Source organism: Pseudorca crassidens, chromosome 1 (assembly GCF_039906515.1).
Source record: "Pseudorca crassidens isolate mPseCra1 chromosome 1, mPseCra1.hap1, whole genome shotgun sequence".
In the NCBI taxonomy this organism is placed as follows: Eukaryota; Metazoa; Chordata; class Mammalia; order Artiodactyla; family Delphinidae; genus Pseudorca; species Pseudorca crassidens.
The window spans coordinates 129,634,748-129,659,573 of record NC_090296.1 but is presented as its reverse complement, the minus strand read 5'-3'; the positions used below and the strand labels follow the sequence as shown (position 1 = coordinate 129,659,573).

Sequence of the window (24,826 nt, the reverse complement as noted above, 5' to 3'; positions counted from 1 at the left end):
TCATCTTCTAAATATATTTAGCATTTACGTGGATGAATAAAAATTGCAGACTATGAGCCTTTCAGCAGGTATAATAGCTATATGAAGACCAGAAAGCCTCAGCAATCTTCCTCTGCATTTGCACACCAGCTTCCTCCCCTGCCAGCTACAGACTTAGTAGGTATTCCTTAAATATACACTTCTTTTGCATTGTTGTACACTTCTTGGCTCCTCATGTGTGCCCTCTGTGATGCTAATCACTTCAGAGTGTGTGACAGGCAGACTTCCCAGATGGATAAATGGGCTTATAGTGAAAAGGCTAACCCACCTTTGCCCAGCCAACAGGAGGTAGACTTGAGATTTGGGCATTTTTGAGTGCAAAGTGCCTTCTCTTAATCACTTTAATTTTACTTGATTTGATTTGATGAATACCCCACCAGAATGTGAGCTACTTAAAGGTACAAATGATATCCTCCTCATCTCTGGGTCCATAGCACCCAGCAAGGTTCTTGGCCTGTAGTAGATACTCAATGAAGGCTTGAGGCAGAGGGAGGGAGGAGGAGGGGTGATCAGAAGGAGGTGGTCTTGCTTTATTCTCATAGATCACCATGTTACCAAACTCAGGTCCGGATGCTCGCCACTCAAAAGCCAATAATTGTGAGGCAAGTGTTGCTAGAAAGGAAAGTTGCTTTAATCAGAAAAGCCAGCAATCTGGGGAGAAGGTGGACTCATGTTCTGAGACCAACTCCAAAGATTCTGCTCAGTCATGACAATTTTTAAAGGTAAAAAGGGGGAACAATCACAGTTAATCATCTAGTTAGGAGGTCAGATTCTTCATCATTTTTCCACTGTGTGCAGAGCTGCTGACTTCTGATTTTCCTGTGGAAGCTGTCTTGCCCACATGGTCCGCCTGCAAATTTGCTAAGGGGGAAGCTGGACGTAAAGAGTCAGTCATTCTTTAACTGCTTAATTCTTCATTCTTACTCCATTTAATCCAGGAAAGTAATCAACAGATTAGGCAAGGCATTGTGTACCTTCAATAGAGCAAAATCAGGAGTTAGGTTAAATGTTACCTAGTGATCTCATTTTTATAATTAAGGGCTGAGGAAAACAGAAATGGGCAAACAGGAAAGGAGCAAAAGAGCTGCTTACACTTGTCAGACATCATTCCATTTCTATGGGATTAGGGACGAAGTTCTGTCTTCTGTAACTTCTTCATGTTGACATAGGGTGCTGTATTCTTAGAGTGGAGGATATAGAGACAAGGGTCTGTACAATCTCTTTACTGACAATTTTAGTTGCCTGCTTACATATATGGGCAGAACAAGCTATAATATTTTGATGCCCACAAAGATGTAGATTATTATGAGCAATAATGTTAATCCCATTCTCTTAAAGCCAGTTCTTGGAATTGTGCTAGCCATAGATTTAGTACTGCTCAAGATGGAGCAGCTTATGTCACGGCTACAGTCTGGTCATCACGCAGTTAGCTTGTTCCCTCTGGTGGCAGTTATAGTATCTGTACAACGACTCAGGAATGTACATCAGAAACTGAAGGATTCTGTGACTCTATTGTCCTGATCATTAACTGCTTGAGCCTGCTCTTTTGTGACTCAGGGAGGCCTGAGAGATGTATGTTTTTCTACAAACAAAAGGCAGGGGTCGTGGAGGGGCCTTTGTTCTTGGTGTGACGGGGGGTGGCCTGCAGGGTTCTGCTGGGTTCCAACCACATGAATTCAACAAATGGAAGCCTAGGTACCAGCGAAGTCTGTTGTGGGAGGGGAGATGGATGCAGTGTTGGATACTCATTTTTAGGCCATTAAAAGGAATGGATTAGGATTTTCTAAATAAATCTTGTTAACAGAAGTGCCAAGATTCCCTCAGCCTAATTTTAGTTGCAGAAATGCCTGCAAAGGAAGCCTCCACCATCCAGGGCTTATATAAGCTTCTCAAAATAATTTTCTGTCCTCCCTGACCTGAGAACAACTTACCTGTGAGTTTTTGTCTCGTAAACTTGCTGAACCAGAAGCAAATGCAGGTGTCCTGTGGCTTTCACAGCTGCAGTTAAATATTTAAATTTGGCTTGGAGATTGCATTTCTTTCTCAGGATTAGTAAATTTTTTCATTTCCTGTGCTGAGGAAATCTAGTCAATTACCTAATTGCAGAATAATGAGCAGTGTTTCCATTTTCCAATATGTATTCTTGTCATTTTAATGCGATAAATACCAACAAATTTCCGCAAGCAGGAAGAAACATTATTGTTTATCTCTTATTGAAATGTATTTGAGCTGCTTGAGTTATACACCTAAAGGTTTTATTTTGTTGTTATTTGTTGTTACCACTGCTGTTCGTATATTCTCAGGAGATTTTAAAAGGACAGTCACCTATGCATAAATGCTTGGCCCCTGAATACCTCATATTCAAGAATGCCTGTTCCCAGCCCCCTTAGACTTTCTGTCTGCCCCTCGTCTCTCCCTGCCCCATCCTCCGCTACCTCAGCCCACTGGCTCCCAACCACAGGAGACTATGGGCTGGGCTGGTGTCTTACCCAGAAACTGTGGCATCTGACTTTTGCATGAAATGGAATTTTGTAATCTGGCGTAAAACCTAGCAACCCTTGTGTCATGTTTTTTCAATGAGAAAATATGACACAAATTTTAAACAAATGACTTACAAGCTTATGGAACCCCACCTACTAGTATTTGCTGTCCCTTTGTGAAGGCAGTGTAAAGCCTTCAGGGACAGGCCTAACTGGACTTCAGGGTTTCATGCCGTTTGATTTAATACACACACGTAAACAGAGAGAGAGAGTGGAGAGGGCCCTGAGTTCATTTAGTTATCAAAGAATCAGAGAGCTTTCCCATCCCTAAGAGAAGCCCCAGGAATAAATGGCCCTTTAATTGAATGCTTTTGTTTGTGTGATTCTTTTTAAGAAAGATTCTTTGTTTTGAATACAATTCCTGAATATTTCTTCATGCTGATTCCAAGTTCATCCTAAGCCTTTTATAATACAGAGAGAGAGAAAGAGAGAGAGAGAGAAAGAGAGAGAGAGAGAGAGAGGTGTTCCAGGCATTTTATCTTACCTAATGATTTTGATGAACTATCTTAGTTCAAACCAATTCTAACTGAATAACTCACGATTATGCATTATACCCCAGAAAGTCCCAGTTCTCAGTGGCCTGGAGAATTCTGGATGAAGATACACTTGCATTTTCCCTCTCACTGCCTGACCTCTCTCCAGTGAATCCCATCTCCTAGGAAATCAACACTTTTACTCAGGGCCTCCCACTTACCGGTGCCAGCCCCATTCCATGGTTGGATCTGCACCTAAACTGGAAGCCAGGTGTTCTCAGGGTGCCCAGGGCTGTTCACACATCTGCTGACACAATGGGAGTGAGTCAGTATTCGTGCACACACAACCAGTATGTCAATTAATTAATTTATAGGAGGGTACTTTATAAATGCTTAAAGTACTACAAATCTCAACCCTCACCCAAAGCACGGTCTTCTAAAATCAAATGATATCAGATTATAACCAAAGGAGCTTTGTGAGCTAGATTCTGCAGCAGGTCTGAAGAATGTGGGGGTGGTGTGCAGAGTGGAGGTTATGGGGGTCCCACCTGCAAAAGAGGAGATTCTGCTTCTCTGGGACACAGGGCCCTGTTACTGCAGCCCCACTGGCAGCTGCTGTTTCTGTAAACCCTGATCTCTGGGCTGGTACCTGCTCTTTCTTCTGCCAACATGCTCTGTCTAGATGTGCTGATATGGCTGGGTGTGCCACAGCCAAGAATCAGTGCATGGAGACCACTGTCCCTTCTTTGTGTGTGCGAATCTAAGTAAGCCCCTGGCACCAGAGAGGGGCCTGCTGGTCCTCAGCACCCACTGCTCCCAATGCCCACTACCCCCTCCTGCCCGCTCCTCCCAGACTACCACTTCCCCCATGCCTCTCCTCCATACTCCCTGCTCCTCCCCACTGTCTCTCTTGGAGCTGCAGCCTCCCTGCAAAGGGTGGAGGTGGGGAAGGAGGGGACAAGCACGAGTTCCTCTCAACCTGGTGTCCCTTTCACCATGCCATGGACCTGTAGACTCCTCCCTGTACCCAGAGTAGAAAAGATGAAAGGGACACAGTAAGCTCAACAAAGGCCCAGGAATGGAGATGCTCGCCATTGCCATCAAACCAGTGCTGCCTGGTTCTAATCCCTATGACCCTTGGAGCCCCCGAAAGCCCTTTATTTAAGAAATGCCACTTCAAGGTCTCTGCCATGTCCCCTTTCTTCCTCTCGAGTCTCCCTCAGCTGCACCATGTTTGGGGGTGACACCCAAAGAAGACGGCAAGGAAGGCTCAAGATGGCCCTATGGGGCCACCCCCTTCTTTGCCTCTTCCTCCCCTTGTGCTATCCTGGGGCTCACTAGCGCTGGGTGGTGTGGTGGCTGATTCTGTGAGCAGCACTCCGTCTGTCTCATCTTGGTGTCTAGTGCCCCAGCACGAGCTCCAGCAGCACAGAGCCTTTGCCTGGCTGTTATTTGAGAGGCTCCACCCCTCACAGCCCTGTCTCATCTCTCTGCTGCTTTTCATACCAGCAGATATCCATGCAGACGGCACCTGACTCCACCTCAGTGCTAAGGTCAAAGACCAAAAGCTTACTTCCCCACCTCTACCTTATGTTCCCTGAGGAGTCCAGGATTCCTGCTTTCCACCCCTAGTCCACTGCCATCTAGATCTCTGTGGATTCCTGGAACTTTTACAATCTCAAGGTATCTTCTTTTTCTGAGGACTGACTCAAATCCAACCCTGGCAGACTCTCCAATCCATACAGATTGCATCTTTTCATGGCTGTGTTCCTTGGTCCCCGCCACATCACTCCAAACCTGGAAACCTGCAATTTGTCTGGGATTCCTTGGAGGAAACAGACCTTCACAAGGCATCTGTCTACAGAGTAGCTGTGCTCAGTGTCTGCAAGGGTGAGGGGCTTTGGTGGTGCCATATTTCTCATTACTCCCCTTCAAAAATATGTTACTGTATGTGGCTGCATGCTCCACTCTCAGGGGCATCTTTGCAGACCTCGCCCACCAGGCTGGTTTATTTGGCTGCATAAAACCTCACCCTAGAGCTGTGAGGCTGAGACCTGCTCCCAGAGGGAGGTGGCCTCAACTTCAGACCCCACATCCCCGAGTTACTTGTGTTTAATGGGATGGGGGGTGGGGAGGCAAAGTGTTTGAGCTCTCTAAATTTTTCTTTCTTCATTGCTTGGGGATGGTAATGAGAACAGCAGTAATCTCTGCCTTGTATTTAAATAAGATGATATAGCATGAGGCCTGGCACTTGCTGCCAGCCCACGTTAGCTGCTGCTGGTAGTGTGTGCGATGCTCCTCACTACCCCTCCCAGGAGTCAGCGCCATGGCCCCCCAGTCGCACAGTCTCCCATTAGCTGTCCCCCAACTGCACAAGAGAGCAGAGGGGGCTTGTTCCTGTAGAGTCACCTTTCCTTCATCTGCCTCTTTTTTCTCTGCAGGAGAATGAAGTGGGATACCGACTAGTGTACCACTGATTTCATGATGCCCTTGCTTTCCAAGGCATAGCCCATGCAGCAGATTTGGGTTTAAGTACTACTACTTTTTCTCCCTCTGTTACCTAAGCTCTCCCCTACTGCAGTCCACTCAAATCACTCAGCAAACCCCCAAGACCAAAACTGAGAGTTGCTGCTGATACTGTAGAGAGCAGCAGAATCCAAAATTAGACCCTGATCCTGAGCTTGCAGACTGTGAATGACAGCTGGGTTCCCAGGGCCAACTGACACATGGCAGTGCCTCCACCCTCATGGCAGCCCATGTGAATGCCAGCTGGAAGGGAGATGGGAGAGCAGTGCTAGACTTCACAACTCAGGCGTAGGATGAGAGCTTAGAAACCAGGAGAGAAAGATGAAACTCTTCTATTTCAATAAGAATGCAATTTGGAGGGTTATATTTAAATTGAAAATCCTTTAGCTGCTCCTGCTAATTTATCTCCGTCTTGTTATGCCACCAAAACTTTGCATGTTTCAGTTAAAATGCATCACCTACATTAACTTAATGGTAATGCGGGGGGCATGATTGCGAACTTTACAGGCGATTTGCATCCCAAGGGTCTACATCAAGCCTACTATCTGTGACTTCCTAACCAGCACTCCTTTTCTCTGTCCTCCCACATCACCTATCAACAAGCTCTCTCACTCACTGAGGACTTTGCTCATCATCTGTCTTACCCATTGAACTCACCATTGCAAAACTAATCTTCCTCACCTACAGCTTTGTGCTTAAAACATAGTCTTATTACTATTCAGGTATGGCAAGGCCAACAGGTCAGGAGACAGCTATCATTGAAAAGAGAGTTTGTCACCCACAGACCCCAAGAGAAGGGGGCATGCCATGCCATGGTGGAGGGGATGCCTGGGGAAGCACCAGGGCAGGCCACAGAGAGTGAGCCTTTATTGTAGCTTCCATGGAAAGAATGGGCATGGCCAGGCTGGGTAAGCAGGCTTAGGATTGGCTAGTTTGAATAATTAAAGTAGGCCCTGGGACCTAGTCTATCCTTAGTTGCCTGGTACCTGAACGTGGAATGAAGTACTGGCCTGGAGTGTGAGAACCTAATAAAGAAGGCAGTTCGAGGTATGAGCTCTGGGGTGGTTGGTTTGCATATGAAAAGTACAATCCAGCACTTGGCAGAGTTGTTTGATCTCTCTAGGAACTAGAGGGAGAGAAGGCAGTCCCTCCAGGGCCCAGAGATTAAAGCATGAGAAATCAGAAAATAAATGACATGTTCAATACACACGGTTTTGTCACTTGCTACTTGGAAACCTTCAGTGTTCATTGGCTTTGGAGCTGGTGTTTGAGTGTTTCCACTTTATGGTCACTGCCACAGGGTCCTGCCTTGCCCACAACTCTTTACTTTCCTCCTCTTGCACACCAAGTTCCAGCAAAACTGCACTCCTTGGGGTTTCTTGTCAATTCAGTACAACAAAGGTCTTGGTATGACTTTTCATGCCCCTACCTCATGTCTAGCTGACCAAGGCCTATCTTCAATACCACCTGCTTTGTGAGAATCTTTAATTGGTGGTGGGGTTTCTTTGTGTGTAGGGGGTTTCACACAGTTAATACCAGGCATAGAGCTCTGCCGTGTAGGTGACTAGGAAAAAATTCCCGTTTCTTCTCATCCACTGAAATGCTGCCTCTCCTTCAAGTTGTAGATAAAATGTCAATAGACTCCCCAGGCCATTTGCATATTTTGCTTCCCTCTCTCTCTGATTTTTTATGGGCCCTATAGCTTAAAACTTCTTTTGTTCGTAGTTGTTTAGTACGTATTGGTTTTGTCACTTCCTTGTCTGTGACAGCACCTGGAGAGGAGCACAAGTGTACGTTGTCATTTTGGAGGCTCCTGTGCCCCAGCACTCTTGCAATCAGTAACAGATGGGTGTTATTGGGTTAGCAAGCTCTGAGAACCGCCCTGTGAGGCAGCAAGAAGAGTCTGCCTGTCTGGGATGGATTCTTTAGCTGATTTGTCATCCCGCCTCTCACTGCCTGCAAAGCAAGGGTGTTGCAGACATGCTCTGCCGGTGCGTGAGCCTAGGCGCTCCTGCCTGTAACAACAGTGATTTCTCCTTCCCTGGTTGGAGAGTTTACCGCCTCACCTTTGGATTTTCAGCTTGTATCCTTCCACGACAGGGTTTAGGATGTCCAGTGACTATGACCAGATATTTAGACCTGATCGTTCTAGACTTGAACAGTGATTGCCAAAAAGAATAGAAATTTAAAAATAGAATTTCCATGCTCAGCCTCTGATTTGTCTTTTTTCCCACTTTCTTACTGCACTAACTTCTCTGCAAAACAAAAACATGGGGTCATCTGCCTACTTTGCTTCTTACTTTGTTGGCAAGCCTGTGGGGCTGCACTGCCCCTGGCTCCCTCTTCCCACATCGGTTTTAGTCCCATTTTCTCTAGATGTCATCCTCTAGAGGTGATGACATGTCCCAGTTAGTGTAGAAATGGCTGTGTAGTGTAGAATGGCAACCTAGAAGGAAAGGAAAATGTGATGCATGAGGTGTAGAGACCCTCCCACAGGTCATGGTGTCTCCAACCGGTGTTTCTATTCCAGAGGTTTTCTATTTACAGCTGTGTGGAGGGCAGAAGGAGAGGAGGAGTCTGACTGCAGAGAATTCGTAGCCAGGCCTGGCCTGTCATGGGCGGCTCAGGCCTAGGTTTGCCTGGTGAGAGGAGGAGGACCTAGGCCAGCGCACGGGTTCCCTGCCAGCATCCTGATTTTATGATGACTTTTTTGGGGGCCTTTATTTCTAGGTTATCACTTAAATGCCAATTTGTATAGTTTGCTTCTTACCTAAATAAAACAGAGAACTTATAGACATGATGTACACCTATTAAAACTGGTATTTGTGTTTACAAGAAAGCAACCACTGCTTCCTAACTCTATCTGAAAATAACATCCATTTCTCCTGGATTCCAACCTGAATTGGGCCAGTTGTGGAGGAAACAGGCCTCTGGCTGAGCACAAACTCATTTTTTTCTTTTCTTTTTTATTCCCCAGGATTACACCTTGACCATGTATTTTCAACAATACTGGAGAGATAAAAGGCTCGCCTATTCTGGGATCCCTCTCAACCTCACGCTGGACAATCGAGTGGCTGACCAGCTCTGGGTGCCTGACACATATTTCTTAAATGACAAAAAGTCATTTGTGCATGGAGTGACAGTGAAGAACCGCATGATCCGCCTCCACCCCGACGGGACGGTGCTCTACGGGCTCAGGTCTGTCTGCCCTATGGGCTGGGCTCGTGGTTGCATGGTGCACTGGCCTTGAGTTTTCACTGGAGGTGATTACAGTAAGTGAGGCCATGTCCTCAGATTAAGTTAAGAGACACCCATGAAACACTTGGAGCTCTGCAGAAAAAAAATCTTATAAATCTAAGATTTGGGGCATTACTGTTACTATAAATAGACATCAAACAAGTGAAAAACAGCCTCCTCGGATTGAGTTGATATAATTGGGTTGCCGTATCTAAGAACACAGATTCTCTTGGGGTGGATTTCCCATATCATAGTCACAAAGGCCTGTAATTAATATCATCCTGGTACTTAAGAGGCTTTCAGTGAAGTTTCCCAAAGCCATTTGCAGAGTTGAAAAAATGTCTAATTATGCTGACATACAGTATAGTTTCCATGGAGCTTTATGAGGTGGTGCCACCAATATTTATGGGAATGAGTAAATGTGAGGCTTCCTGGTGAGAATCATCTCTCACCAGGTCTCATAATGAAGGCACACGAATTGGGAAACCAGACTGCTGTCTGGAACCCTAAGGAGGCCCTGGGCTTCCCTGGTTACACTGGAAACCACTAGGCCTTCCCGTGATGCTCCACCACTGCTGGTGGTTAGTGATTTTGACTTTCACTGAACAGCAGCCTTAGCAATCTTTGTCTCTTGTGTTGATTCAGCACTGGTTTTTGTTTTGTTTAGTTTTAGAGTAAGTATGTCTGTGTCTTTCTTGATCTCCTGGACTGAGAGTGCCCAGAGGCCTTCCAGGAGGGGCTCACAATCTGGAGTGGGGCACAGGTGGATATATTGGAGAAAAGGTTTATCTCAAAATGTTGTGAATCTTTAACTGAGACTCCAACAGTTCTAAAGAGTAATCATAACAATGTAAGCTTAAATACACACCACTGTGACTTTTAGTGCTTCAGAGAGAGTAAAAGGAATTATTTAACGTTGGCTTAAGTGGAAAATGTTAAGTGACTTCCTCAAAACAGCAGCATATAGAATGAGAGTTGGAATTTTAGCAAAAATCAGACTTTTTGAACTGTAAGAGAAAAAAAGTGGCACGTGTCAACTAAGCCATGGTGTTACTCCAAAAAACATCTAGATGATGTTTCCTTGGGATGTTTTCAGCATTTTGTATTTTTGCCTGGAAGTGAGAGATGTGGTTGAAAAGTTCTGGAGTCCTGAGAAGTACAAAAATCGGTTGTTCAAAAGATTATCCAGAGACCATGTGAGCATAAAATGAGAAGTCATGTCCTTCATTTACCTACCCACCCCAAAAAAAGTGAATAGAAATGTGTGTATGTTTGTGTGTGTGTGTGCATGTGCATAGTGGGGGTGAAGCAAAAGGAAGCAATTAGCAGTAAAAACTAGGCTAGGCCTTCTTGGCTTTTTAAACAAAACTTGCTATTTGGGTTCTTCCCTTTTTATCTTTGCATTATTTATTTTCTCACCAGAGTTAAAGTATGTTAGTTTGTCTAAGACAAAGAGCTTTCATTCTGTTAGGATAGCATCTGAATCCGCTTGGGCCACTGTAGCAAAAACCCACAGCAGACACTTATTTCTCACACTCTGGAAGCTGGGAGTCCAAGAGCAAGGTGCCAGCAGACTTACTGTCCAGGGAGGGTCTGCGCCCTTATTCATGGCAGGTGCCTTCTCACTGTGTCTTCACATGGTGGAAGCTGTGTGGTGTCTCTTTTACTAGAACACTAATTAATCCCATTCATGGGGTTCCACCCTCATGAGCTAAGCCCTCACCTCCCAATACCACCACATTTGGGTTCAAATATTCAAATATGAATTTGGGGAAGGACTTAAACATTTGGACCATAGCAGACAAAATATACAATATGAATGAAAGAACTGAAATAAATTTCCAAACTCCACTTGAAAGTGTTGGATTTCATACCATAAAACAGGCAAGAATAAGAGAAACCAAGAGATTAAAACTGTATCTTTATAACTTAGCTACTCTGACTGTAAATCTTAATATAAAGTTAAATAAGGGGCTTCCCTGGTGGCGCAGTGGTTGAGAGTCCGCCTGCCCACGCAGGGGACACGGGTTCATGTCCCGGTCCGGGAGGATCCCACATGCCGCGGAGCAGCTGGGCCCGTGAGCCATGGCCCTGAGCCTGCGCATCCAGAGCCTGTGTTCCGCAATGGGAGAGGCCACAACAGTGAGAGGCCCGCGTACCGCCAAAAAAAAAAAAAAAAAGAAGTTAAATAATAATGTAATAATAAGCTATGGGATACTTTTAATAATAAACTTTGTACAATAATCTAAAAAAGAATCTGTCATGAAATTTACATTCATTATACATCTCAACCTCTAAATCAGTAAGTGAATTTCTAAATCAGTAGCTGTTTTTATCCAAATGTAGTCTCAATATACCCCTTAGATCTTTATTTAGAACCTCATTTTTTTTCTTTTTTTTTTGGCTGCATGGGGTCTTAGTTGTGGCATGCAGGATCTTGCATTGTGCACGGGCTTCTGTCTAGTTGTGGTGTGCGGGTTTTCACTCTCTAGTTGTGACATGAGAGCTCCAGGGCATGTGGGCTCTGTAGTTGTGGTGTGCAGCCTCCAGAGCGCATGGGCTCTGTAGTTTGTGGTATGCGGGTTCTCGAGTTGAGGCACTCAGGTTCAGTAGTTGTAGTATGCGAGCTTAATTGCCCCACAGTGTGTGGGATCTCAGTTCCCTGACCAGGGATCGTACCCATGTCCTCTGCATTGGAAGGCGGATTCTTTACCACTGGACCACCAGGGAAGTCCCAAGAGCCTCATATTTTTTAAACAATTCTTCCATCTGGACCTGGACAAGCTGTCAGAAAGGAAATCTAAAAAACAGACCATATTCCACATGTGCTTATCAGCTACACTGTGCCATCTGAATTCCTTTTGAAATTGGCTATTCTAGAAATTTCTGCCTTCAGATTTAAAAAAAAAACACATATAACTATAGAGATTAATTTGAATTTGAAGTAATTTGAATTTTTGGACAAAAAGCACATTAGTGCTTCAAAATACTGGTAATTTTATTAAATTCATATAAATACATATTCTGTGTCATTCTGTGTGAACTGAAGTACCATTTATATATATTCCACAAGATACACACATGCACACTATATGTATTGTGTTTTTTGATAACAAAGTATGAGTGCCACCCTCCACCCTTCCCTTGGCCCCAAACCCTACCTTCCCTCTGCTCTTGTTTTACTGTTGTACTTGCTGGATCATGTTGGTGATAGGGCAAGACAAGGATGGCCAGTGTTAGTAACCTCAGTGATACATTGTATCCTTTTGGTAAATAGGTACCAGGGCCTGGGCCTGGAGGGGGTCTGGTGTAGGTGAGAGCTTGAGTGTGTTAAACTCCCCAAGGACGTTCATGGAGCACTGGGGTCGTTGTCAGTCTCCTGCTTGTAAGGTATTGCTCATGATGGCTAAACCCAACAGAGATTACTTTCCTACTGGCTGTATCCTTAAGATGCTAGTTGACCTGGCTGTGTCCTTGGGACCTTATGGTCGAATTCTTCTCACCACTAGAGACTAGGATTGGCCTTCACCCCAAGTATCCTGCAGTCGTCCACACTGGTACGTCAGTCACCATTTAGCTCTTCTGGGCTCCTTTGTCCAGGCATGTCCAGCCATCTCAGTACAGGATCAATGGTGGCTTTTGCTTTATCAAGAGTAGATGAGGATCTCTGGCTGGGGATGAGCTCTCCATGATGCAGGTTTGTACATCATCTCAGACTTATTCTGGGAAATCATTAATCCATTAATCTGATGACTCTGCAGAAGTGGTTGATGGCTGCTCACAAAGATGCTGGAGAGGGATCATGTTCACGTAGTGATAAAAGGTAGTTTTAAATCATGAACTCTTTTTTCAATGATTCTTAGAGCCCCTGAGTATGAAACTTGGGCTAACACTAGCTTGATGTTACCTGCTTGGGCTCGGCTGAATGAGACAGTGAACCAAGCTTTTTGTACAGGTCCAAGTCACTGTGTGGTGTAAGAAAATCCTCTTGATAGGGCATATACACCATCTTGAAATAAAACTTGGGCTCTTTGAAAATTTCCTTTGGGCAGCCAAATCTTTTCAGGAACTAGGGAGATCTTGGCTGCCTAAGAGGCTCACAAGTCTTGGTCCTGTTCCCATGACAGCTTTTCTGTTTCCTTTGGTGCCAGGCTGAAATTTTGTGCTGTCTGTCCCTATTCTGTCTTCCCATCTTTCTTTTTCAAGTCAGCCAGTCACCTGATATCATTGACTATCTTACCTGCACCACTAAGGATACTTTGTAATGTGATCTTCAGGCCATGAATTTTGTGTCTTCGGACCTTTTTTCTGATGCTAGGAATTGGTAATGGGTTCACAAAATAGTATTTGATTTGCTCCATAAAGAACTTGGATGTCTGAGGTTGAGTCATCTTCATCAAAACAACGTGCCTGAGAAGCTTACTGCAAAATTTGTTGGAAAATATCTTGTAAAATTCCCACTTACTGTCAAAAATGGCTTGAAATTGTTAAAGTTGCCATTCCCATACTTAAACGGTTGATGCAATATTAAAATGAACCTAGAACTTCATTCAGAAGATTCACATTAAGTCATCTAATTGGTCTGGCTGCCATCTTTTTCCAAAACTGTATTTTTAAGTTGGTTCTGGCCAAACACCTTTTTCCCCCAGAAAAGATGTAAGCTCACAGAATTAATAAGGCCCACATGATTTGAGTGCAGGTATGTTTAACTCCCAAACTCTTGTTTTGTCACTGCCTCCCAATTACTTTTATGTAAGTAAAAAACATATTGATAAATTGCTTTCCAAAAGGATTATGCCAATGTTTACTCCCACAGCAATATATTACATATTAGCTTCAGGGTTGTGAAACCTGCTTTGGGCTTCATCATTTTTTAGGCTACTGTAAATAACCTATTTACTTCATCCCTTGAGGCTGGAGAAAATCACCTGTCTCACTTTAAATTCAGGCTCACAAAATCCTCTATTCTCCCCAGTCACATTCATTCTTCCCATACTTTTAAGAGCTCTTTCACACCTTCACTTCAGGCATCTCTCTTCACTGTCATTTGATGATATTACCTTAAACTTTAATTGAAAACACAGTAACTTCTTCATTTTGCTATTTACAAAGAGACCATTCCACATACCTGCTACTCATACTTTGCCTTTTCTCTCAAAGTGGAAAGTGGGTCCCTGAGCATTTCAAGAGTCAGCTTCCCCTTGGTATCCTCTCTCTACTTGAGGATTTGGCTCCTGAAATTCTAACCCCTCTCTGTTTACCACTGTTCTCCTCTCTCACCATGCTTCTGGTATGCATACCTTCCTTCTGCTCTTCAGAAATAGTCAAGGATTTTTCTGTTTTAGAGCCTTTGCACATGCTCTTTGCTGGATGCAATACTTTGTTTCTAGATATTCATGTTTTTAGCATCACAGTGTAATTATGTAATTGAAGACAGTTCACCTGGTCCTGCTCTGATCACCTATTCCCTTTTTATTATACCTTCTTGTTTTATTTTTGTCATAGCACTTATCCAGATCTGACATGATCTTGTCATTTTATTGCATTTCTTAATTTACTGACTCTGTTCCCATCCATGATGGTGGGGAGGCCACCATCAGAATATAAATTCTCTGAGAAAAGAACCTGTTTCTTGTTTATTATTACCTCCCCCAAATCTAGAGTAGTGCTGGGTAGAAAACAAGGAAAAAGTATTGTATCAGGATTAAGTTTAAATTCCAATTCTTATTTCTATAGTGCTTTATTTTCCATTTGGATTCTTAATCCATCAGAATTTATCTTGGTGTACAATGTAAGGTAGCTGTCCAGTGTTTTTCTTGTCAGATGGTTAGCTGTTTATTCCAATACATAAGTTTATTCTTCCATATGAGCTTTAGAAACATTTGTTTTATCAAATTCCTAAAAATATAATGTAAGATGTTGGTTGGAGTTTTGCTCAAAAATATGACTTAAGAGAAGAACAAATGCTATATGATATTCAGTCTTTCCTACATAACCGTGACACATCTGCATTCATGCATGCCTTCAGTCATGGCTTTTAGTAAAGTTTTGTCATTTTCTTCATAGACAACCACTCATTTCTTGATAAGGTTATTCCTGTCTTTTATAAGTGTGGTACCATTAGGAATGGGATATTTTTACATTATCTTTCTAGCTCTCATTGATACGTGGGGAAGCTATTGATCTATTTGTTTATGGCTGTCTTTGCTTATGAATTTGTCCACTATCATATCCAGCCAGGCTATTCTCTTACTATGTCTAATAATTTAGTTAATACTCTTGAGGATTTTAGTCTTACAATTGTATTGCTTATAATGATGATTTTTTAATCTTCATTTTTATTGGTTTTATTCATATTTCTTTTTTCTGTTTTATTGCAACGGTTTCAACTTACAGGAAATGAAAAACAGTAGGGGTAACAGTGTACAGCATCCCCTAGTTCTTCATTATAGTAAGAGTGCTTCTTGTGCCCCACCATGAAGGATGATTTGCACTCTTAGTTTAATGTAGTTGTGACTCATTCTTTTACTTCCTTTAAATATATACATACATACATACTCTCATTTTCTGGGAACTGTGTCATGAGTTGAGTAACAGATATCACCAATTTATGGAGTTTATATTCAGGAACTAATTATAAATCAGATGACTGACCCTAGATGGCTTTTTTTACATATCAGAAATAGAAATAGATTTTGTTGATTCAACCTCTCTTTATACATTCGTTTTCCTTTTTTAACCTGTAACTATGATGTATTAATTTCCTACTGTAATCTATCCTTGAATTCCTGAGATAAATCCTATTGTATCATGGTGGGCAATACTCTTAAGAAATTATTAAGTTTGTTTTGCTCATAGTTAATTTATAATTGTTCTTTTAAAAATCTGTCGACAACCAGTTTATTGGTAATCAACATACCTTGTGATCTAGTCAATGCAATCTTATTTGTCCCCCACTATCCCCCTAAACACTATTAAGTGAGATATGAAATTTCTTTGCCTTGGGTAAAAATTTGGGCAGATTGCATGGTTTTCTGCCAGTGTTTTAATAGTAGTCTTTTTCCATTTTTATGTTACACAGGAATTCTCAGTTCAATATCTAATATTAAATGCAGATACAGAATTAATATTTTCCCTTCCACAGGCCAGCCCTATTTCAGGCTGGAAGCTCATCATGGCAAAGGAAGTGTAGTTGACTTCTCAACTTCTATGCTTCTGCTTCTCCTCTATCCCCTCCCAATCCATCTTGATGGCCTACATATGACCTCCTCTGGTTTTGAAGGTTTATTTTGGGGGGTGGAGGGAAAATAAGTAAGAAAGGTGTTACTTGAACTGTACCATTTCCTGGTGGCTTCATGCTCTCTGGACCTCAAAGACATGCAGAATTAGCTCTTCTCAGAGCTTCCACCATCAGGCAGCTGTCTCCAGGTGGCCCCTTGACCAGCACTGGGGGTGGGAAGAGTGGGAGAGTAGGATATGTTTCTCCATGGAGTCCCTTGGAACAATTTCCTTAGCTCTAGGACTCCGTCCTTCATGGACACATTCCATCTCTCCACCCATCCATGCAGCCCTAGTATAGAGGATCCAAGAAATCTGCAGGTCCTCCATTTTCCCATGGAGCCCGTATGTGATCCACAGGAAATCTGCCTGCATTCCTAGTCTAACATCCAAGTCCTATTCAGTCTCCACTATGCTGCCACCTGTATACCAGGTGTGAAGCATCCACCAGTCCTCCTAGAGACCCAGCTGAAAGATGTTAATCTCCCTTAGTGATGGCTAGAAACTCTATTAAGAACTCTATCCTGAAGTTAGTTCCCTCTCTCTCATTACTCTGACTTGAATTAACATTCACAACTTGGCTGAAGATTCCAAGAACCATGAACCAATTCAATGAAATTCACTAGTAAATTATCCAATGGTGAGGTGGTAATGTAGGGCTCTTTTACACAATTGTGGTATATATCATATAGATTCTATTAAATATATTAATAGATTATATCTATCTTTAAATCTCTTTGTGTTTTGACATAATATGAATCAAGAAGATTTCTCTTGATCTTTTTTGTGTGTTTTTGTATATTCTGTAATAGATTATATCATATGGTAAATATCTGTTTCTAGAATGAGTTGATATTCCTGTAAGTATTTTAAAAATTTACCTATAGACATATACAGTTGACCCTTGAACAATGTGGGGGGTTAGGGGCACTGACCTTCCACAAGTCAAAAATCCACATATACCTTTACAGTTGTCCCTCCGTATCCTTGGTTCAGCATCTGTGAATTTAACCAGCTGTGGATCGTGCAGTACTATAGTATGTATTTATTGAAAAAAATCCACATGTAAGTGGACCTGTATGTTGCAAACTCATATTGTTCAAGGGTCAACTGTACTATACATAAAATGTTTTTTATAGATGCATGGGACTTTGAATAGGCTCTTGAATGACATTTTCCACTCTGGCACACATGGCTTTAATTTTTGCTATACTTAAGGTCTCTCTAGATTTTCTTCTTATATCAATCTTGAAAATTCATGTTTTTCTTTAAAACATCCTTTTTATCTAGACATTCTAATTCATTAGCATGCATGTATGCATTGCCTTCTAGAATGCATTGTTACATTCCCTTCTTCATTTATAATTCTGTTCAGTAGCATCAAGAAATACTTATCTATTATATATATATTTTTTTAAAGAGCTAGGCTTTAATTTTGTATCATAATTCTGTTCATTAATTTCTGCCTTATCTTTATAAACATCCTCCTCTTGCTTTTAAAGCTCTCTGTTGGGGAGTGATGTCAGCAAAATGGCAGACTGAGAAGCTCCAAGCTCTTATTTCTCCACAGAAACATCAAAAAACAAGCAGAAGTTGTCTGAACCACTTTGTAGGAGCTCTAGAAAATATTCCAAGGCTTACAGCAACCAACCAAATGCCAAATAAAGAAAAATCTAAATTTGAAACAGTAGGAAAATTTTGTGGCATTTTCCCCTGCCATTTCCCCACCCCCTCCCTGGTGCAGGGGCAGTTTTGATCTTGAGCAAGTGGCAGCTCAGTTACCGGTTCTCTGGCACTGGAGGAAGCAGAACAGACCTTATTTATGAAGCATTATATACATTTGTTCTAAACTGTCTGGAGAATACCTGAAGGACTGAAGCAAGATGCTCATCTCTATTTTGCATAACTCAGAAAGCAGACAGGAAAAGAGACAGGTACTACTCATAAAGACTTCAACATGTCTACAGACCCACAGATATCTAAGGCAAGAGATTCTGAGTGGAAATATACAATAGACCATCTGAGGCCCAAAGGAGAAGCTAGGATGAGACTCTTTGGAAAATTAGGTCATTCAAAAAGCAGCCATGCAGAGTCAGGATCAAAATGGCCAAGGAGTAGGAAGCAGAATTCACCTCCCTCCACAGAAACATTGCAAATACATCTACAAGTGGAACGATTCACACAGAACAGCTACTGAGGGCCAACAGAAGACCTCAGACATCCAAAATGACACAAAAACCTCCATGTAACTGGGTAAGACAAAAGGAAAAAGAAAAAGAAGGAATCATGATGGGGCCTGCACCCTGGGGAGGGAGCTGTGAAGGAGGAAAGGTTGCTGCACCTTGGGAAGGCTCCTAACCAGTGGGGAAATTAGACTGGAAAGGGGGAGTTTCAGAGCCTAAGAGGGGGAGAGCAGCAACTGGTTTGTGAAAGGCAAAACAGAGAGTAAACTGCACAGAGGGTCAGCACTGCCACTCTGCACTCTCCAACCTGAGATACTCCTCTGTCAGAGGTTGGGCATTGAGTGCTGAAGCTCAGACTCCTAAGCTCAGTCCCAGAGAGAGGACCAGGGTTAGGTGCAGAAACAGCCTGAAGAGGTTGGGCCACGGCAACTGAGGGTGTACTAGGAAGAAGGCTGGGGCTGCCAGAGAGGCAAGGAACCATTGTTGGGAGGCACACAAGAAGAAGGGAAGGCCCACCATAAGAACTTCTTTCCCTATGAGCACTCCCAGGCAACAGGAAACAGCCTACAGGAGCTCCAGAGGCAGACACAAGTCGCTGCTGCCATCTTGGGCTACAGAGGTGGGCACTGGCTGACTCTTCCAGGCCTGCAGGCAGATGCCAGGCCCTGCCCCTGCTGACCTGGAAGGGCACCTACAGCTCCCGACACTAGTAATTCTGCCAGCGGGTCACAGGACCCACCCTTGCTGACCGGGTTGTGCACAGACAGCTTCTCCCACTAAGGAATACTGCCAGTGAGTCTCAGGACCTGCCCCTGCTGACCCGGAAGAACGCAGACAGGTCTAGCCACTAGGAATTCTGCCAGCAAGCCCCAGGACCTGCCCACACTGTCCTGGGAGGGCATGAATAGCTTCCACAACTAGGAAATCGACCAGTGGGTGCCAGGACCTGCCCCGTTGTGCTGGGAGTGCACAGAAACCTCTCACTACTAGGAAATCTGCCAGTGGATGCAGGGACCCACCCCGCTGTCCTATGAGGGTGCAGATAGCTCTCCCCACTAGTAAATCTTCCCAGAAGAGGGACAGAAACCACAGCTGAGCCCCAGGGGCTGTGTAACTAATGAAGAAGAGCTGAAATCTCTCCTCTCAGCTGTGAACTGTGGACGTACTCTTCCATTGACATCTTCCTAAATTCAGTGCCTGCAAAACATCCAAAGGACAACAAATGCTCTTACAGCTGGGACGGGTCCTGATTTAGCAGCTGTGGGCTCTGTGGGCATGTACACATGGCAGTTGGGCCAGAGCAGAGTCTGAGCTGCCTCCATTGTTCCCACAGAGGGTCCAGGTGCATGATTACTGCAGTCCTGGGACCTGACCTCAGTGGACCTGTGCTGGTGGCCAGGTGAAGACAATTCCTGAGAGTCACCAGGGCCAATTGCTGGCATACCCACAGTTAAGATGGGACCAAGAGCAGTGCCAGCAACAGTATACTTTGTGAGCCCACATAACGAGCAAAAGGGGACACAACAGAGCACATTCACAGGTGAACAGCTCCAGAGGAGGAACACACAGTAGATTCTCTCCCAGTGGGAGTGCTCCAATCCTGCCTACCTCACACTGCAGATCAGAATCAAAGCTAAGAAACAGATCTGGGGGCATCTACCCCACCAGCTAGGGAGCAGACTCTGCCCCTGAGAGGTCAGTGACAACCGCAGGGAAAAGGGGAAGCCCTGCTCAATATCCAGGGCAGGCTGTGATCACAACACAAATCAAACCCTCTATCAAGGGGATAATGGCACAAGCCTCTGGACCAACCTCACCTGCCAGGGGGAAGACACCAGAAGCAAGAGGAGCTACAATCCTGCAGCCTGCAGAAAAGAGACCACAACAGATTTTTAACAAAATGAGATGACAAAGAAATATTTCACAGATGAAGAAGCAAGATAAAAACCTAGAAGACCAACTAAATTAAGAGGAGATAAGAAATCTATCTGAAAAAGAATTCAGAGTAATTATAATAAAGATAATCCAAGACTCAGAAAAAGAATGGAGGCACAGATTGAGAAGATACAAGAAAAGTTTAACAAAGATCTAGAAGAATTGAAGAAGAAACAAACAGAGATGAACAATACAATAACTGAAATGAAAAATACACTGGAAGGAATCAATAGCAGAATAAAGGAGGCAAAAGAACAGATAAGTAACCTGGAAGACAGAATGGTGGAAATCTCTGCCATGGAACAAAATAAAGAAAAAAAAAATGAAAAGAAATGAGGATAGTCTCAGAGACCTCTGGGACAACCTCTGGCACAACAACTTTCGAATTATAGGGGTCCCAGAAGAAGAAGAGAAACAGAAATGGTCTGAGAAAATATTTGAAGATATTATAGTGGAAAACTTCCTTAACATGGGAAAAGAAATAGTCAAGCAAGTCCAGGAAGAGCAGATAATCCCATACAGGATAAACCCAAGGAGGAACATACCAAGACACATATTAATCAAGCTAACAAAAATTAAATACAAAGAAAAAATATAAAAAGCAAGAAGGGAAAATCAACAAATAACATACAAGGGAATCCCCATAAGGTTATCAGCTGATTTTTCAGCAGAAACTCTGCAGACCGGAAGGGAGTGGCAGGATATATTTAAAGTGATGAAAGGGAAAAACCTATACGCTACCCAGCAAGGATCTTATTAAGATTCAACGGAGAAATCAAAAGCTTTACAGACAAGCAAAAGCTAAGAGAATTCAGCACCACCAAACCAGCTTTATGACAAATACTAAAGGAAATTCTCGAGGCAAGAAACATAAGTGAAGAGAAAAAAGAGGAAGGGAAGAAAAAAGACCTACAAAAACAAACCCAAAACAATTAAGAAAATGGCAGTAAGAACATACATATTAATAATTACCTTAGAGGGGTTGAGGAAGATGGCAGAAGAGTAATACGCAAAGATCACCTTCCTCCCCACAGATACATCACAAATACATCTACACGTGGAACTGCTCCTATAGAACACCCTCTGAATGCTGGCAGAAGACCTCAGACCTCCCAAAAGGCAAGAAACTCCCCACGTGCCTGGGTAGGGCAAAAGGAAAAACAGAGGCAAAAGAATAGGGATGGGACCTGCACCAGTGTGAGGGAGCTGTGAAGGAGGAAAGGTTTCCACAAACTAGGAAGCCCCTTTGCGGGCGGAGACTGCGGGTGGTGGAGGGGGGAAGCTTCAGAGCCGCGGAGGAGAGCACAGCAACAGGGATGCGGTGGGCAAAGCGGAGAGATTCCCACACAGAGGATCGATGGTGACCAGCACTCACCAGCCTGAGATGCTTGTCTGCTCACCCACTGGGACAGGCGAGGGTTGGGAGCTGAGGCTCAGGCTTCGGTCGGATCGCAGGGAGAGGACTGGTGGCGAGAACACAGCCTGAAGGGGTTAGTGCACCACGGCTAGCTGGGAGGGAGTCTGGGAAAAAGTCTGGACCTGCCGAAGAGGCAAGAGACTTTTTCTTCTCTCTCTGTTTGCTGGTGCGTGAGGAGAGGGGATTAAAAGCAGTGCTTAGAGGGCTTCCCTGGTGGCTCAGTGGTTGCGAGTCTGCCTGCCAATGCAGGGGACACGGGTTCATGCCCCAGTCTGGGAGGATCCCACATGCCACGGAGCGGCTGGGCCCGTGAGCCATGGCTGTTGAGCCTGCGCATCCGGAGCCTGTGCTCCGCAATGGGAGAGGACACAGAAGTAAAAGGCCCCAGTACCACAAAAACAAAACAAAACAAAATAACCAGTGCTTAAAGGAGCTCCAAAGATGGGTGCAAACCGTGGCTAACAGCGTGGACACCAGAGACGGGCATGAGATGCTAAGGCAGCCACTGCTGCCACAAAGAAGCCTGTGTGCGAGCACAGGTCACTATACCCACCTTCCCTCCCGGGAGCCTGTGCAGCCTGCCACTGCCAGGGTCCCATGATCCAGGGACAACTTCCCCGGGAGAACGCACGGTGCGCCTCAGGCTGGTGCAACGTCACGCCAGCCTTTGCCGCCACAGGCTTGCCCTGCATCTATACCCCCGCCCCGGCCTGAGTGAGCCAGAGCCCCCGAATCAGCGGCTCCTTTAACCCCGTCCTGCCTGAGCAAAGAACAGGCGGCCTCAGGAGACCTACACGCAGAGGCGGGGCCAAATCTAAAGCTGAACCCGGGGAGCTGCGCGAACAAAGAAGAGAAAGGGAAATTTCTCCCAGCAGCTTCAGGAGCAGCGGATTAAACCTCCACAATCAAGTTGATATACCCTGCATCTGTGGAATACCTGAATAGACAACAAATCATCCCAAATTGAGGAGGTGGACTTTGAGAGCAAGATTTATTATTTTTTCCCCTTTTCCTCTTTTTGTGAGTATGTATATGTATGCTTCTGTGTGAGATTTTGTCTGTATAGCTTTGCTTTCACAATTTGTCCTAGGATTCTGTCTGTCCATTTATTTTTATTTTTAAAAATTTTTTTCTTAATAATTATTTTTTACTTTAATAACTTTATTTTATTTTATCTTACTTTATTGTATGTTATTTTATCCTCTTTCTTCTTTTCTTTCAACTTTTTCTCCCTTTTGTTCTGAGCCATGTGGATGAAAGGCTCTTGGTGCTCCAGCCAGGAGTCAGTGCTGTGCCTCTGGGGTGGGAGAGCCAACTTCAGGACACTGGTCCACAAGAGACCCTCCAGCTCCACATAATATCAAATGGTGAAAATCTCCCAGAGATCTCCATCTCAACACCAAGACCCAGCTTCACTCAATGACCAGCAAGCTACATGCTGGACCCCCTATGCCAAACAACTAGCAAGACACAACCCCACCCATTAGCAGAGAGGCTGCTGAAAATCATAATAAGGCCACAGACACCCCAAAACACACGACCAGACATGGACCTGCCCACCAGAAAGACAAGATCCAGCCTTATCCACCAGAACGCAGGCACTGGTCCCCTCCACCAGGAAGCCTACACAACCCATTGAACCAACTTTAGCCACTGGGACAGACACCAAAAACAACGGGAACTGTGACCCTGCAGCCTGCAAAAAGGAGACCCCAAACACAGTAAGATAAGCAAAATGAGAAGACAGAAAAACACACAGCAGATGAACGACCAAGGTAAAAACCCACAAGACCTAACAAATGAAGAGGAAATAGGCAGTCTACCTGAAAAAGAATTCAGGTTAATGGTAGTAAACTGATCCAAAATCTTGGAAATAGAATAGAGAAAATGCAAGAAACATTTAACAAGGACCTAGAAGAACTAAACATGAAACAAGCAACGTTGAACAAAACAATAAATGAAATTAAAAATACTCTAGATGGGATCAATAGCAGAATAACTGAGGCAGAAGACGGATAAGTGACTTAGAAGATAAAATAGTGGAAATAACTACTGCAGAGCAGAATAAAGAAAAAAGAATGAAAAGAACTGAGGACAGTCTCAGAGACTTCTGAGACAACATTGAATGCACCAACATTCGAATTATAGGCGTCCCAGAAGAAGAAGAGAAAAAGAAAGGGACTGAGAAAATATTTGAAGAGATTATAGTTGAAAACTTCCCTAATATGGGAAAGGAAATAGTTAATCAAGAACAGGAAGCACAGAGATTCCCATACAGGATAAATCCAAGAAGAAACACGCCAAGACACATATTAATCGAACTATCAGTAACTAAATACAAAGAAAACATATTAAAAGCAGCAAGGGAAAACACCAAATAAAACACAAGGGAATCCCCATAAGGTTAACAGCTGATCTTTCATCAGAAACTCTGCAACCCAGAAAGGAGTGGCAAGACATATTTAAAGTGATGAAGGAGAAAAACCTGCAACCAAGACTATTCTACCCAGCAAGGATCTCATTCAGATTTGATGGAGAAATTAAGATCTTTACATACAAGCAAAAGCTGAGAGAGTTCAGCGCCACCAAACCAGCTTTACAACAAATGCTAAAGGAACTTCTCTAGGCAAGAAACACAAGAGAGGGAAAAGACCTACAATAACAAACCCAAAACAATTAAGAAAATGGGAATAGGAACATACATATCGATAATTACCTTAAATGTAAATGGATTAAATGCTCCCACCAAAAGACAAAGTAGGAGCTTCCCTAGTAGCACAGTGGTTGACAGTCCGCCTGTCGATGCAGGGGACATGGGTTTGTGCTCCAGTCTGGGAAGATCCCACATGCTGCTGAGTGCCTGGGCCCATAAGCCATGGCCACTAAGCCTGCGTGTCCGGAGCATGTGCTCTGCAATGGAAGAGGCCACAACAGTGAGAGGCCTGCGTACCGCAGAAAAAAAAAAAAAAAGACACAGACTGGCTGAATGGATACAAAAACAAGACCCATATATACGCTGTCTACAAGAGACCCACTTCAGACCTAGGGAAACATACAGATTGAAAGTAAGGGATAGGAAAAAGATATGCCATGCAAATGGAAATCAAAAGAAAGCTCGAGTAGCAATTCTCATATCAGGCAAAATCATCTTTAAAATAAAGACTGTTACAAAAGACAAAGGAGGACACTACATAATGA

The 24,826-nt window shown here is 43.7% G+C and overlaps 1 protein-coding gene across 1 annotated transcript in view; it reads left to right on the top strand.

The window, feature by feature from the left end:
- Window positions 1-24,826, top strand: part of GABRB3 (gamma-aminobutyric acid type A receptor subunit beta3) — a 235,404-nt gene that overhangs the window by 145,004 nt on the left and 65,574 nt on the right. Inside the window, exon 4 of the mRNA XM_067755785.1 lies at window positions 8,556-8,776. Within this exon, the coding sequence (XP_067611886.1) occupies window positions 8,556-8,776 (221 nt within the window). The remainder of the gene's footprint in view (window positions 1-8,555; window positions 8,777-24,826) is intronic.